The following is a 12,487-nucleotide window of genomic DNA, read 5'->3' on the forward strand; positions in this document are numbered from 1 at the left end:
ATCTCATTCCCTGGGCATCTTTATACCATGGGATAAAGAACAGCTACCTTGGTTGAAAACAGTTTATGTGGCCAGGACAGACTGTCAGCTAGTCTACTCCCCTGGAAGACACCACAGCCTGAAGGCATCCCACAAGTTCCCCTGTATACAAGGGCAACTGGTAAGAACCCTCCCAAAGGCCCACAGCAAATGGGATGAAGAATTCCTGTCTGGGACCCAAGGAATATACTGGTTATCCTGACAAAAGCTCTCTTTTAGTGTTTGTTATCCAGTCTCTGTGTTGTCTGCCAGGCCTCTGTATGCTCGATCATTTGAGCTATCTCTTTTGAAGCTGATGTGCATGCATACTTTGGAGAATTCAGTATCTGAGATAGTTTGTGAGAATGAAGCACCTGGGCTACTTGCTTTGTAAAGACATTCATTCATAGGAGACAAGAGGTTTCCCTGGTCAGATCTAATCTTTAGAAGTTTTGTTGGTAAACATATTTTTCATTCCCTGTAGGTACATAAGCATAACTATGTCCCCATCTTAAAACTACTGAAAGTTTCTATTCTTATGTCAACATATCCTTATAGTATGTTGGTTGGCGTAGCTCCTCAGTTTTTTCGATAACCCAGTCTCTCTCAACTGCTTTTGTTCCTTTTTTTTTTTAACCAGCATTAAGGAAATTTAGAGTTAACAAGGCGTTATTTAGTCTGTCCTGGGGGCTTTTACTCTACCTTATTGTTTAATGAGAGAGTCTTTTAAGGTATGGTTAGATCTTTCTATAACTGCTTGTCCTATGGGATTGTGTGGTATAAAGTAACATGCTTTATATTGTAAGTAAAGACTTACTTCATCTTATTAGATATATATGTGGGAGCATTATCAATTTTAATTTATGCAAATATCTCCTATAGTTGCCATTAATTCCATCAATTGTTATAACACAGTCAGCTTATTTAGAACTTAAAGCAGCTGCCTAATGAAACAGTATGCGTCAGTGGTATAATATATATGTGTGTGTGTGTGTGTATGTGTGTGTGTATGTGTGTGTGTGTGTGTGTGTGTGTGATTTCCAAATTCTGCAAAATGGAAAGCATTCATTTGCCACATATAACTACTTTTGGTACCTCTAGGGTTATTAACAGCAGGTAACAGGATTTGGTAGCATAGAAAATATTGAGGACATTTTAAAAATTATTTCTTTGGCTAATTGCCAAATGATGGAAAAATTTATTCTTTAAACCTTTCTCATCAACATGAGGTTTCTCATGAAGTTTTAAGGCTTCTAATACATTTCCTATTAGCAATTGGTCATTTTCAACATATTTTGAGCTAAGTGACCTGGGAAGCCTTTATGTGACTGAATATGAATAATAGCCTGTTGCAAATATATAAATAACAAGGTTAATTCTGAGTTATCAGGTATGAATTCAGAAGTCTCTATATGCAAAATAACTCTGCATATAAATAATCAGGGATTATATTAAGAGATTTAGGAAAATCTAATAATACCATAATGATTGGATTTAATTCTGACTTTTTAAATGATGGATATAGACTTTTGAGCATAGTGCTTATTTTCTCTGATTTATAATCAGCCATTCCCATTTGTTTGCATTCATAGAGAATGTTGGTGCCTTTGTAATTGGTGTTCTATTTATGGTATGTGGAAGTGTTGTGGGAAATACTAAAAAGAACCAGCACATTTATGAACTTGTGCCTCTGCTCCAGCGTCTGGCTGGCCATGCACTGTCAGGCAATGGCTGATCTGTTTTTATCTCATGGAGGCTCTCTGGTTCAGAACTCCAAAATCTCTCCTCCCAGCTCACTAAGCTCCCATGACAGCCCCATGCTTCAAATTCCCCAAGACATTTGTGGTGCACATCAGGAAAACCTATGCTTTGCTGCCATACTTTTCTCTCTTGAACCCAGACAAGCCAATGTATGAAGGAATAACACAAACTTAATTCAGAAACAACAGAAACACAATCGCTGGGTGCAACAAGGAAAACAACTAAAAATCTAATCTTGTAAGCCTTATTAAATCTAGATCCTCTAGAGGTGAATTCTAACAGAAAAACCAGAAGATACTAGTAGCTACAACATGTCCTCATGATATCCCTGTGCAAAAGGGCCTCTCTCCAGCTTCCTCTCTTCATCTGTACAACCTGGAAGTCCTGTGTACTCGCCCTGTGATTGGCTCCTTTATTCATTAGGGGATGGTTCACAAGAAGTCACCTGAGTATGTGATTCATTCCTCCTTTGCAACCCCTCCCAGAAGAGCAGAATTAGCATCAAAATACAAGCAACCCCTGAGCTATCCACAATGTGGAAGAATCCAATTAGTTCTTTTTATAAAATGTAGCCAGGCAGTGGTGGCACACGTCTTTAATCCCAGCACTTGGGAGGCAGAGGCATGCAGATTTCTGAATTTGAGGTCAGCCTGGTCAACAGAGTGAGTTCTAGGACAGCCAGGGCTATACAGAGAAACTCTGTCTTGAAAAACCAAAGTAAAAAAAAAAAAAAGAAAAGAAATAAAATGTATACATTTGGTTTTGGATATTTGTTATTAATTTTGCCCAAATAATTACTACAAGCACTTTGCCAGTCTTCGTTGATCATTCATAATGATGTAATCTCAACATTTGTACTACAATTTCAGCTATGTCTATTCCTGATCATTGGCACAAGATCTTAAAAGAACTTTTGGAAGTATCATAATATTTAATGTTTTGTTCGTGTCCAACCATTGTCAATACACTCTGGACCACATTTCCATTGCTCCAGGGTCTAGCCTGCAGCTGCTAAGGCCATCACAAAAAAATTATAAAATATGCTGTCCTATTCCTTTTATAAAGAGCTCAGACAGATAGCATTTAATGAGTGAATCTGTGCTTAACATGAAAATGAAACAACGAAGAACTCTAAGTGATAACAGTGGGAGCCAATTGGAAAAACCAAGAAGTTAAGAGAATAACAAGAGTAGGTCAGCATTTGTGCAGTGGCCAAGGATGAAAGAAAGCAAACAGAATACAGTAGATTTTTTTTCTAAGTTCAAGAGTGGATCTCACACAGAAAGGGTTAATAAATAAATATTCTGTGTTCATTAGTTGGCTTATTGTAAGTGAAAATTTGCTGAGGAGTATGTTCTAGGGAGATGCACATATTTCTGCGTCTTGGACACATATAGCAGAGCAATGTTTCAGGCTGTTATCACTTAAGTGTATGCCATTTGGAAAGTAATATCTTTGCAGGAAAATAAAATTAATTATACCTTCTCTTTGCAAGGTTCATATGCATCCCAGTTTGCTGTTCTTGGACTAGAGGAATGAACTACACATCATGACTCCCATCTATCTATTTTAACAAATTAACCCCTTAGTTCATATCAGCTGACTTGAGGAATACTGAACTGTTTAATTTTTTTCAGATAGCCTCTAGCTCTCTTTTTATCAAAGCAGGAACCTGGAAGGCCAGGCTGAGCTGGCAGATTTGGTGGCCCAAGTTCAGTTTGATAGTGAAATGAGCGTTTATGGATTCTATGATTGTGTAGGAGAAAAGGACATATTATAATCATTCAAAAAATGATTTTCAGTCTAGCAAGGCACATTAATGCCAGTGCATGTACTAATATCAAAATAAAACATTCATTGACAAGATAACATCATAGAATTGAATGTTTAAGCAGAGATTCAGAGGTCATTGTTGATTGAGATGGGATGAAGGAACAGTATTTCTTGAGACACTGGCTCCTAGCCTTGTCCAAAGGACACCAAACTCATGACCACACAAACATTGTAGAGTCCTCAAAAACTCTTCTGTAAAGTGAAGCAGTTTCTGAAGTATGCCTCACTACTTTTCAGTCATACTTCCACACCCCTCCATAAACATGTTTGAAAACCATTAACTTGTTTGTAATTTGATCCATGTGCTCTGTCTTACTTACAGTCCAAAGAAAGCAAAACTAGAGTGTTGACAAACTGGAAACCAATACATGGTTATTAGAGACAAATCCCTACGAAGAAAATGCATCCCATTACACCACAATCAAAATGCTGACAAAACATATTGCCTATTTCTGGAAAATACTTTTCAGACATTTTCAATCTATATCATGAAAACAAATCAACAATACAGAAACTATATCACTTGTTTAGACATCATTTTTTCTTAGTGCCAAACAATTAAAGCAGCCATGTTTGAGAAGGAGCTACAAATGCCAACTTTTTCATATTGCTCAATCTTACTTAAACATAGAAACAAAGCATACACATTTACATACACTCAAAATAGATTATGGTGTTCTGTAGCCTAATGGTTTATTTTAATGATAATATACACTTATAATTTGAATGTTTCAATGGTATCCATTCATCCACTAAGTCATTTACTCAAGAAACATATATTGGAAGGTTATTGAGTAGTTAGGCTATGTCCTTTAGTTCAATGAATAAGTTGAATTTGATCAATTTTATCATAAATGATTTCCACTGTTATGAAAGAAAATTTTAACCCCAAATATAAGTTTCAACTACAATATTCTTCAACTGCTACCAGATATTGAGACATATGGAGTCCCCCACCAGTGTCTGGCACTTACAGAAGAGAAACTACTAGAACTCTGGGGATCTAGATTATCTGGAAGAGGTGTCATCAAGAGTTGACTAATTTTCTCTATGATCTTGGATTTTTGCCCACCTGGTTAGGAGAAACCAAAGAATCCTCTCATCCAAGTTATCTCTGCTTAATTGCTCATTACTTTTTCTTCTCATATCATTTATGTTCAAGTTTCTTTAATTATTATTTTATTTATTTCCATCCCAGATGTTAACTCCTGTCCCTGTCCCCCTTTGCAAAGTTCTTCTGACCATCGTTCCTCCCCTTTGCTTCTGAGAAGATGCCCCCATTATCCCCTAAGTTTCCACAGGATTAGGCACATCATCTTCCACTGAGGCCAGACAAAAATTGACAATTGGGACCTCATAAAATTGAAAAGCTTCTGTTAGGCAGGGGACACTGTCAATAGGACAAAATGGCAACCCACAGATTGGAAAAATATCTTTAACAACACTAATATTAACAGACAGCTAATTGTGGCCCGCGCAGTCGTCTCGCCAGCAAGAAGACACGCAGACACTAGGATCCTTCTGCAGCAAGTGTTTATTGCCTCATCCAGAGGAAAAAAGGGGCCGAGCCAATAATCGGCACAGCTTATATACACCACAGCACTGCGTGTCTGCCCATGATTGGCTGTTTGCTCATCACCCCATGTGACGCCCCAGGATGGGCCATGACTTGGCGTCTTTTCACTCTACACACATGCGCAAACAGTTCTCTATGCACATGCGCAAACAGTTGGTTACCAGGAGTCGACAGCGGAAGTAGGCGCCATCTTGTCATGGCGAATGCCTCTCCAGCTCTACCACTCTCCACAGCTAATGTCCAAAATATAAAAACAACTTAAGAAGTTAAGACTCCAGAGAACCAAATAACCTGATTTTAAAATGGGGTACAAAGATAAACAAAGAACTCTCAACTGAGGCATCTTGAAAGGCTGTAAAGCACTTAAAGAAGTGTTCAAAATCCTTAGTCATCAGGGAAATACAAATACAAATGGCTCTGATATTCTAACTCATACCAATCAGAATGACTAAGATTAAAAAAATGAAAAAACGAACAAGCAAAAAAACTCAGGCAACAGCAGATAAGATACTGGTGAGGATGTGGAGGAAAAAAAGAACACTCTTCCATTGTTGGTGGGACTGCAAGCTGGTAAAACAACTTTGAAAATCAATCTGGCAGTTCCTTAGAAAATTGGAACTATTTCTACCTGAAGACCCAGTTATACCACTCCTGGGCAAATACCCAAAGGATACTGCAACATATAACAAGGACACATGCTCCACTATGTTTATAGCAGTCTTATTTATAGTAGCCAGAAGCTGGAAACAACCCAGATGTCCTTCAACAGATGAATGGATTCAGAAAATGTGGTACATTTACACAATGGAGTACTACTCAGCTATTAAAAACAATGATTTCATGAAATCTGCAGGTAAATGAATGGAACTAGAAAATATCATACTGTGTTAGGAAAGCCAGACAAAAAAGAACAAATATGGTATGTACTCATTGATAAGTGCAGATTAGCCCCAAAGCTCAGAATACACATGATACAAGCCACAAAACATATGCAGCGTAAGAAGGAAGACAAAGCTGGGTAGTGGTGGCTCACACCTTTAATCCCAGCACTTGGGAGGCAGAGGCAGGTGGATTTCTGAGTTCGAGGCCAGCCTGGTCTACAGAGTGAGTTCCAGGACGGCCAGGGCTATACAGAGAAACCCTGTCTCAAAAAAACAAACAAAAATAAAATAAAATAAAAAAAGAAGGAAGACCCTACATAGAAGGGGGAACAAAATAATCAGAGTATAGAGGAAGTGAGGGACCTGAGAGGAAGAAAGGAGATGAAAGGAAAAAAAGGGGACAGGAGTAGCTATCTGAAGGGAAAGGAGAGAAGGTCAGGAAATTAAATAGAAACATAGCAGAGGGGATGGGGAACTGGGAGTAGCCACTAGAAAGTCCCAGAATCCAGGGAAGTGAGAGGTCACCAGGATCTATTGGTAATGACTTTAACTGAAATATCCAAGAAAGAGGAGACACAACCTATAGAGACCACCTCCAGTAGATAGGCATGGCCCCTATTTGAAGAATGGGGACACCACACATCTCAAAATTTTTAGCCCAGAAATGTTCCTGTCCAAAGGAAAGATAAGGACAAAAAAAATGAAACAGAGACTGAAAGAAAGGCCATCCAGAGAACGCCCAACTTAGTGATCCATCCTATAGGCAAACACCAAACTCCCACACTATTACTGATGCCAAGAAGTGCTTCCTGACAGGAGCCTGATATGGCTTTTCCCTGAGAGGTTCTACTAGCACTTGACCAATACAGATGCAAATACTCACAGCCAACCATTGGACTGAGCCCAGGGACCCAATGAAAGAGCTAGGGGAAGGACTGAAGGCGCTGAAGAGTATTGCAACTCCATAGGAAGAACAATTTCAACTAACGATTCAATTCAGATGTCCCAGGGACTAAACTACTAACCAGAGAGTATACATGGAGGGATCCATGTCTCCAGAAACATATGTAGCAGAGGATGGCCTTATCTGACATCAATGGTAGAGTCTTGATGCCCCAGTGTAGGGGGATGTTAGAGGGTTGAATCAGGCATGGATGAGTAGGTGTAGGAGCACATTCGTAGTGGGCAAAGGGAAGTGGGGGAAGGGGGATGAGATGGGATGGGGATAACTGGGAAAGGACATATAATTTGAAATATAAACAAATAAGATAATTAATAAAAAATAAAATGTGATAAATACAAAAATAAAAAGAAAACAAAACAAACAATAGCAAACTTTAAGTTCAATGTTCAACATTAATCATCAGGAAAATGTAAATAGAACTACTTTGAGATTTCACTTTATCGCATCAGAATAGTCAATATATATATATATTGACTACTCATCTATTGCTGGTTGAAGTGCATACTTGTATAGTCACTATGAAAATCAGTGTGATGGTTACTCTCCAACTTCAATAACCAATTATACTATTGGATATGCTACTGAACATATAAGAAAAGGAAACTTTATTCGACCACCTTGTCAACCATATTCATCACTGCCCCATTGATGACAACCAGAAACTGAAAGTACCATATATGTCTATCAGTTGTTGAATGGATACAGAAAATGTGATACATTTACATGGGTAGGTATCACTCTTCCATTCAAACAAACAAACAAACAAACAAACAAACAAAATAAAAAAAAACAAAATGAAAGTTGCAGGTAAATGAGTGCAACTAGAAAAAAGTTATTCTGGGTGAGAATACCAGATCAAGAAACACAAAATATACTATGTATTCACTTATACATGGATATTAGCTCTTAAGTATTTAACAAGCAAATTACAATCCATATAACCACAGAAGTTATGAGGAATGAGAAACAATGGTGGAGGAATGAATATTCCTAGGAAGGGGAAACAGAAGAGATAGTTATTCATGGAAGAAAGAAAGGCATTGAAGTAGGAAAACTAAGCAAAGAGAAAGAGGGAGCAGAGTCACTAGGAAAGGAATATAGGAAGGGATAGCTAAAACTAAGAACCATTTGAGGGGTTATATACTGCATTGAATACAGTAGAGATTTCCTGTAATATATACATATATGAGGGTTATATAAATAAAATCAGCAAAAAATGGAGGATACAAAGCCCCAGCTATACATCTCTCATCACCAAATAAATCTTCCAGTATCAGAAATTGGTTGCACTTATTTGAGTTGTTGGCCAAAGGGGTTCCATGGGAACCTTTGAACAACACAAACTATTTTTGAAGTTATTGGCAGCTCTCCACAAAGTAAAGCTAAGGCCCTATACAACTCAACTGAATGGTAAGTTGAGCTGGCATCTACATAGAGCCTTCACTCCTACAGACTAGTGTTCATGATTCTGAACACTGGTAGCCTACTCTGCAGGCTACCAAAAGAGAAAGGTAAACACAAACCAACTATACTTTGATCTACAATAGTGTCCTGCATGTGACATAGCTTGTGGGAGAGGCCAATATTTGGAAATTTTATTGTAAATTAAGCTGAACATTAGTTAAATAATATAGTTGAAAAAAAATAGTAAATGAGCATGACAAACTGATCTGGAACTCACTATCCTCAGGCCTTAGCTTCCTGAGTGCTAGAATTATGAAAACTGTTACTGGCTTGATAGAATTTTTAACAAGTTTTACTCAATAAACTAAACAGTGATGGAGTATGAATGTCCTTATACAAACCATATGCAATATTAATATTATAATATAAGGTTCTGACTTCCATAATAGGCTTGTGGATAATAAATAAATGTAACAAATTATTTGATATTTTTCCAGATATATTCCTTCTGAAATTTATTAGGTGTCATGAGCATATTTCAAAATGACTATTGCTTGAATAACTAATTCCAGTGCAAAGTCTTTCTTTGATGTTTAGTAGATATAAATAGTGCAATATAAAGATAATATAAACACATCTCACATTCCTCCTCAAGTAATCTGTAGGGTGTTGCTAACTCACTTTTTGCATTACATTTTAAAAGTCCTTCAATTTAGGATATTATAAAATAATAATGAATTAATATGCATAGAGCCTTTTCATAAGTCCAAGAGCACATTACATATATTCAGCAATATCCCACTATTTCCCACAGTCAGGATCTTTATTTGGTCACTTTACCCTTATTTTTCTGAATCACTCTGATATTCCAATGAAAGATGGATATACGCTTGCAATTCCTGTTTTCCAAAGTGAAACCTGAGGCATGGAGATATCTAGTAACCTCTGCAAACTATCATAGGAAGGAAGTGCATGAGAGAGGTATCAAATACCTCTATAACAGATTTAGCTATTGCTGACCCCATCACTAATGTGTTATGTCTAAGAAAAGTAAGAAGGAGAGTCAAGCAGGAAATTATAGAAAGTGTGAAATCTTAGAAATTATGCAAAATGTAACATGGATTTTGAGGTCTGGAAATTAGTTTGGTAGTAGACTACTTGTTTAGCATATATGAAGTACTTAGATCCACTCCCAGAAGCCCAAACTCAAAAAAAAAAAAAAAAGATCTGAGAGATATGTCAGGAAAATGTTACCTGAATTGTGATACTATATTTATTGATACATTTTTCATTAAATAATTATGGGCTTGTATGTACAATTATCAGCTAGATTTGTTTAACAATGAAGGAAAGAATCAAAACACTTGCTATCCCAGAGGAGATGGAAGTGATTGGAAGATGGGAGCGCAGAATTGGCTCAAGCACAGAATACGCACAATCCCCATAGAGAAATGTGTGCACAACTTAAATCCCCAAGATATTAATTACCCATCACAGCATAGTATGAAATTGCTATCATCTCACTCTCTTTTTATATCTCCTTTCTGTTCCTGGAAATATACTGAGTAAGCTTCTACTTGGCATATAACCGTGTGTAGTATGTTATTAAACTCATTTGAAGTGTCCGGTTTCTCAGTAGCTAGTATGATAATAGATGGGATCCTCATTTTCTATTAGTGTTTTAGTGGATTAAGGTTTACTTTATAAAACATGAGAAAGTTGGTAGAATTAGAGTATTTGTTTTGCTGTAATTGCATAGAATAAAATGTCACAATATGTCAGTGCCAAAAACTGTTCATCAAGGAAGACAGCAGTAAATGGAAATGCAAGCTTTGAAAACAGTTACATTAGCTTCCTGACCTTTAAAACAACGTGACTGAAATGGCTTAAAAGGTTATGTGTGCATATATATACATACATACGGTTGTGTTTGTGAGTGCATGCAATATTTCATTGTATCGTGTTAGGAAATATGGATATACAATGTAACATAGCTAATTTCCAGTAAAAGAATGAACAGTCTAGAAATAGATCGTGTTAGGTATTTAAATGTTATTTCACTTTGACGAGAATGATCTAATGGTTCCTTCCTGGGGTTCAGCAGACATCATTATACTCTGACTTTTTGTGAATATAACTGGAATTGCTTATGGAGTTCATTTCATGTAATATGCCTCCAAATGTGATTTATTTTAGAGACTTCACACTGATACAGCCCCTAAACCAGAGTTGTGCCATGTTCTTCTCATTTTGTAAAATCCTAAGTTTCCAAAGAAATTTCCAGATGGATGGCCAAGACAAGCAAAGTGTTTTTCAGAGTCAGTAGATATTTGTGTTGTGGTGCTTAAATTAGTAAGTTTACTGTGCATGTACGGTTCTCACACTATGGAACCTAATGTGACTATATATATATCACCATTCTTTGATTATGGTTCTTTTGCTTTAAATTAGAAACAGTGTTCATGGTTCCAACACACCCAGAGTTCAGTCTGGATGGACGGGAAAATAAAGTTACATACAAGAGTTTTTATTTGTGTCACAGAGATGATAAAACTAAAAGAAATAGTTGGGGTAAGATAAGGGCTATACTGTTGTGTACATCATGCTTCTTGATTTCCCCCTTGTCTTTGATTGCAGCTATCAGATGATTTGACAACCCTGCTCTCAGTTAAATAAAACAATGCTAGTAAGTCCTGCATGATCCTCTAATCAACCTTTTATTTTTTATTTCACAAGATATCTTATAGAAGGATGGCTTTGGCAAATGGCTCTGTGGTAACTGAATTCATTCTCTTGGGACTAACAGACCAGCCTGACCTCCAAGTACCCCTCTTTCTGGTCTTTCTAGTAATGTACATGATAACTGCACTGGGGAATTTGGCTTTAATTATTCTCATTGTATTGAATTCTCACCTTCATACTCCTATGTATTTTTTTCTTTTTAACCTATCCGTTGTCGACTTTTGTAACTCTTCTGTAATTATACCAAAAATGCTGATGAATTTTATTCTAAAGAAAAATTTTATCTCTTATGTGGAATGTATGACCCAGTTCTATTTATTTGCTTTCTGTGTCATTTCTGAGTGTTTTATTCTCACAACAATGGCCTATGATCGTTATGTGGCTATCTGCAATCCACTCTTGTATAACATTGTCATGTCTCCCAAGGTGTGTTACTACCTTATGCTTGCTTCGTATTTGATGGGGTTTTCTAGTGCTATAATTCACACAGGATGCATCCTGAGACTGACATTCTGTGACAGAAACACAATCAACCATTATTTCTGTGATTTCCTCCCTTTGCTGCAGCTCTCCTGCACCAGCACCTATGTCAATGAGATAGAGGTGTTAATTTTAGCAGGGAAAGACATTATTGTTCCCACTGCTGTCATCTTTATCTCTTATGGTTTCATCCTTTCCAGCATATTCCAAATGAAGTCCACTGAGGGGATGTCAAAGGCCTTCAGCACATGTAGTTCCCACATAATTGCTGTTTCTCTGTTCTTTGGGTCTGGTGCATTTACATATCTTAAACCCAGTTCAGCTGGAACAATGAATAATGGAAAGACATATTCAATAATTTATACTATTTTAATTCCTATGACAAATCCATTAATTTACAGCTTGAGAAACAAAGATGTTAAACTTGCCTTGAGAAAAACTTTGAGAAAGAAAATCTTGTAATCAGAAACCCTAAATTAATTTAATCGGAAATTGTTTTCTTTGTTATTTTAGCAAAAACACATCCATGGTCCTACAAATCTAGCAAAAATTAATAATAATAAAATAATAAATAAAATAATATTTAATAATAATAAAGTTAAAACATGTTGTGACCCTCATAGGCTCCAGCAGTAAACAGTCTCATATTGTTTTGTTGAATAAACAAATTATAATCATGCCATATAAATTCTGAATTCACTACCCACAGATTAGTACAGTTCTAATACCCCATCAGAGATGTTTCCCTGTGTAGTAGGAGGTAGTTAACACAGAAACTCATGACTCTTTAACATGTAGAGAATCCATGTCTGTGCAATGCTTGTACCT

At 36.7% G+C, this 12,487-nt stretch overlaps 1 protein-coding gene across 1 annotated transcript; it reads left to right on the top strand.

Annotated features, from left to right (window-relative positions):
- Positions 1–11,188: 11,188 nt before the first annotated feature.
- LOC116072379 (olfactory receptor 8B8-like) lies at positions 11,189–12,121 on the top strand. The gene has a single exon (XM_031343807.1). The coding sequence runs from the start codon at positions 11,189–11,191 to the stop codon at positions 12,119–12,121; it is 933 nt and encodes a 310-aa protein (XP_031199667.1).
- Positions 12,122–12,487: the final 366 nt, after the last annotated feature.

This window comes from Mastomys coucha, unplaced genomic scaffold (assembly GCF_008632895.1).
Source record: "Mastomys coucha isolate ucsf_1 unplaced genomic scaffold, UCSF_Mcou_1 pScaffold23, whole genome shotgun sequence".
Lineage (NCBI taxonomy): Eukaryota > Metazoa > Chordata > Mammalia > Rodentia > Muridae > Mastomys > Mastomys coucha.